General features: G+C 43.9%; 1 protein-coding gene across 1 annotated transcript; it reads right to left on the reverse strand.

The window, feature by feature from the left end:
• Positions 1-2,913: 2,913 nt before the first annotated feature.
• Positions 2,914-3,095, reverse strand: PHALS_06212 (uncharacterized protein; the record flags this gene model as incomplete). Its single annotated transcript, XM_024719460.1, has 2 exons — positions 2,914-2,996; positions 3,029-3,095. 2 exons carry the CDS (start codon positions 3,093-3,095, stop codon positions 2,914-2,916), a joined length of 150 nt encoding a protein of 49 aa, XP_024584756.1.
• Between the last annotated feature and the right edge of the window lie 310 nt (positions 3,096-3,405).

The following is a 3,405-nucleotide window of genomic DNA, read 5'->3' on the forward strand; positions in this document are numbered from 1 at the left end:
ATACATGGCTGGGTAGCCAGTAATTATGCATGTATTTAGATTTTACTATATATAGTTAGGAAATTTTATAAATCAAAAGTAGGCGGCTTTGCCGCAGATAAAAATAAATTAAGTCAGTTTTTGATTTAAATGGAAGAGTAATTAATAAGCCTTGGGTTCAGTTTATCTTTGGAGTAAGCGGATTGCGATCCGCTAAACTCGTACTTGTTCTAAGTATAGAACGAAAGGTCGGTGAACTAAATTACGCTTCCTCAAAGCGCAAAGCTATGACAGCCCCGCTGCAATACGCGTCAAACGCGCCATGTGTTGCGTTGCTGAGAGCTTCGAAAAGCAAGGAGTTTGAGAGGGCAGTTTTTGCTTCATTGAAGCGCTCGTTTGCAAGCTTACAGAGCTATGCTTCATACTACGGCTTGTGACACTCAGCGTGCAGTGGTGCATCATGATGAGGACCTCAAGACAAAATCTGGAGAGGCACATGGTACCGTTTCGGGCAGCCATCTTGAAAGAGAAAAGACACACTTCTCGCTGTGCATTATGTATTGGTAGTCCAACATGGATCTGTGGGTACGCGCACATTACGCGTGTGTGAAACGTGTCACCGAGCTAACCTACAAGGTATATGGCTGCACCTTTGGCCAACCTGACGGTTTCGACAAAGTGCGGATAATTCATTAGAATGAGTTTTATTCTCAGTTTTCTCCGATATCACTGGTATTATGGTCTTCATAAAACGTCTAAGTAGAAGGGTATACTGAATTAAGGTCAACGATAATGTGACCGATAGATATTTAGCAAAATCGTTCCTCGACATAGTATTTCGCCAAAATGGCATACGATAGCCATTTTATCGGAATAATATTCACGCTTTATTGAAGATTTATGAAAAAAATTAAATTACTCTGCTGAGATTGGGTATGCCAGCCGTTGACCACCCGCAAATAGATGGTCGGACAAAAAGCATATTTGGCGTAGAGAAATTCTTTGATAAACTTGTGTGGAGGGACTGTGGTGCTGAAGCGAGTTGCTCTCACTCACTGAGTTTCCCAACAAAAATGCAGTACATGTCTCTACAGGCTGTAGCTCATTTTAGAAAAATTGCTTGCTGAATCCACGGGAGTCTTTGATACCGCCACAAAGTCTTAGCAGGGGACGAATTGTCGATTAGAATCGACTTGCTGATACAAATTTGGTGCTTTTCTCAGCAATATCAGTGACCTTAACTTGATGAGGTTGAGCGACATGCGCAGAATGTGCGACTCTATGACCCAGAGCCAAGACAAACAAAAGCAACATGCCGATGCCAGGGGCCGGCTGGACACACATGAATATGTCATGGCGTGAAAGTCTATATTGAATGCAACCGATTTCCTACACATGCAGCATCTATGGCCTAGACAGCCAAGATACGACCGAGCTATATCGTACCGTTCGCGGTTGTTGTAAAAAAGGAGAATGAGGTGAACTCTGATTAAATCAAAGCGAATGCATCCACCCCCAGTATTCTATGCAGACTTACTGAAGGCATACCGTTCTCGCCTATATGATCTAGTCAGACGGGAAGAGCTATGGTGCAGACGAAGCAGCGTCTTTGCCATTAAATGAATCTAAACTACCCTCTGCTTAATTGCAGCGACGCTCTGGACCACTTAAGATGCGTATTGCGTTGACAAAATCAGAAATAAATACGAGGTCTGATTCATCTCAACCTCGTAAGCATGCCGTGATTCCCGGAAAGAGTCGACGTGCCGCCATATCAGAGAAAGCTTTCAAGAGCCTGCCGCGCGATGACAGACCCACTTTCACTTTGAGCGTTTAGCGGTAGGTGCACCAGCGTTGTTACCAGTATTTTCTTAGGTGGAAGGGTTACCCTCAGTCAAAAACAATTATGATTTTTGGCTCCACTGCGGCAAGAATGCCCTGGTACCGCGACCGCTTACAACACGGTGCACCCTTGGACTTTATTTTCCGTGAAGTAAAGACAAGAACGCCCGTCACAGAGCAATACCACTTTGAGAGGCGTCGTACCTCGCGGTGATAAATACCCTTAATCGATAGTTGTTACAGGTGTTTACGGATACGAGTGGGGCAGATAGCAACAGAAGCAACTAGGTTGTCACCTCGTCGTTCGTGTTGGGCTTATACCTGCACATTCAAGCATGAGACGATGTTCAAAGCGGACGCCCACTTGCTGAAGTTGTCTTGTAAAGCTTACATTTCTGTGTATTTATACAGAGTTTGGAGGCACCAAAGTAGTGGTTCTAGCAAAGTCTATCAGACAGAGGTCCGTGCGATACATGTGTAACAAGACTGTTATAGGTATTGCTACTTATATAAAGGCGTATGTTGATTTTGGCGTAGATCTTCAGTGCGACAACGTCTCAAGCGCAGCAACTTTATATACAGAGCACTCGCGTGCTCTAATTAATTATTTGGGTCTTACTAAAATAGCAAGACTCACATCAATGATGTCTGTAGAACCGCATTTGACCAAAACTAGGATGTGGTGGCCGAACAATCTTCAAAGAGAAACTGAATGCCCCCGACCAGATAAAAGGTCCATGAGGCATATGAATATGCATGCATTACCCTTCAACAGCGATGTCAGTTGTTGTCCGGATAGTGACATGGTCATCTACTTGATATTTGTGCAACTTGACATTTCAAAAACGTTTTGATCAGGGCATAAATTAGTTATGTCTATGTCACACTGAAATTGTGGTCCTCATATATTGTATCAGAGCAAACAAATGCACTGGCCACAAACGATGCCTTTGGTTATGGGGAGCATACAATCCAGCCCATGCACGTTGTGTACACGGACTATTTGAGTCGAAGCTTTATCTATGCAAGGTGCGCGGCAACCCGGTTGCAACGAGCAGGTGTGCCAAACTCGCGCAGAGGTAAGGCGCAGTATCATCCTCGAAGAAGTTGTCGTGGAAGGGGAAAGGGAAAAACTTTTCCCATATAAGGGGTCGATGTTGTATCGGGACCTAGAGCTGTTATTGTGACCACTCTCATCGGCACATACCTTCAAACAAGGTCTTCATGACGTCGACCGCACGGGCCGCATCTGTCTTGGTGGATCGCCGATTCATAAATGTAACGAAGCTAGAATAGGAAGAAATTCACTGCGCAATCAGTGCTCGCATGATATTACACTAATTCTGTACTGTTGGAGAGTGACTATTTTGCTCAGTGGTACTCTTATCGCTTTCGCTATATGCGCGCTGTCTAACTATTAAGCGAAATGAGTGTCACCCCAGTGGGATATGCTCCCTATTATGGTGTACGTGCATTTATGAGTATTACAGTAGAACCTGTCTAAATTAAACCTGTTTAATTTAAAACTCTCTAAATTAAACACTGCCCCCAGTCCCAACATGTTTAATTTAGACAGGTTTTACT

Source organism: Plasmopara halstedii (genome assembly GCF_900000015.1).
Source record: "Plasmopara halstedii genome assembly, contig: Scaffold_2956, whole genome shotgun sequence".
In the NCBI taxonomy this organism is placed as follows: Eukaryota; Oomycota; class Peronosporomycetes; order Peronosporales; family Peronosporaceae; genus Plasmopara; species Plasmopara halstedii.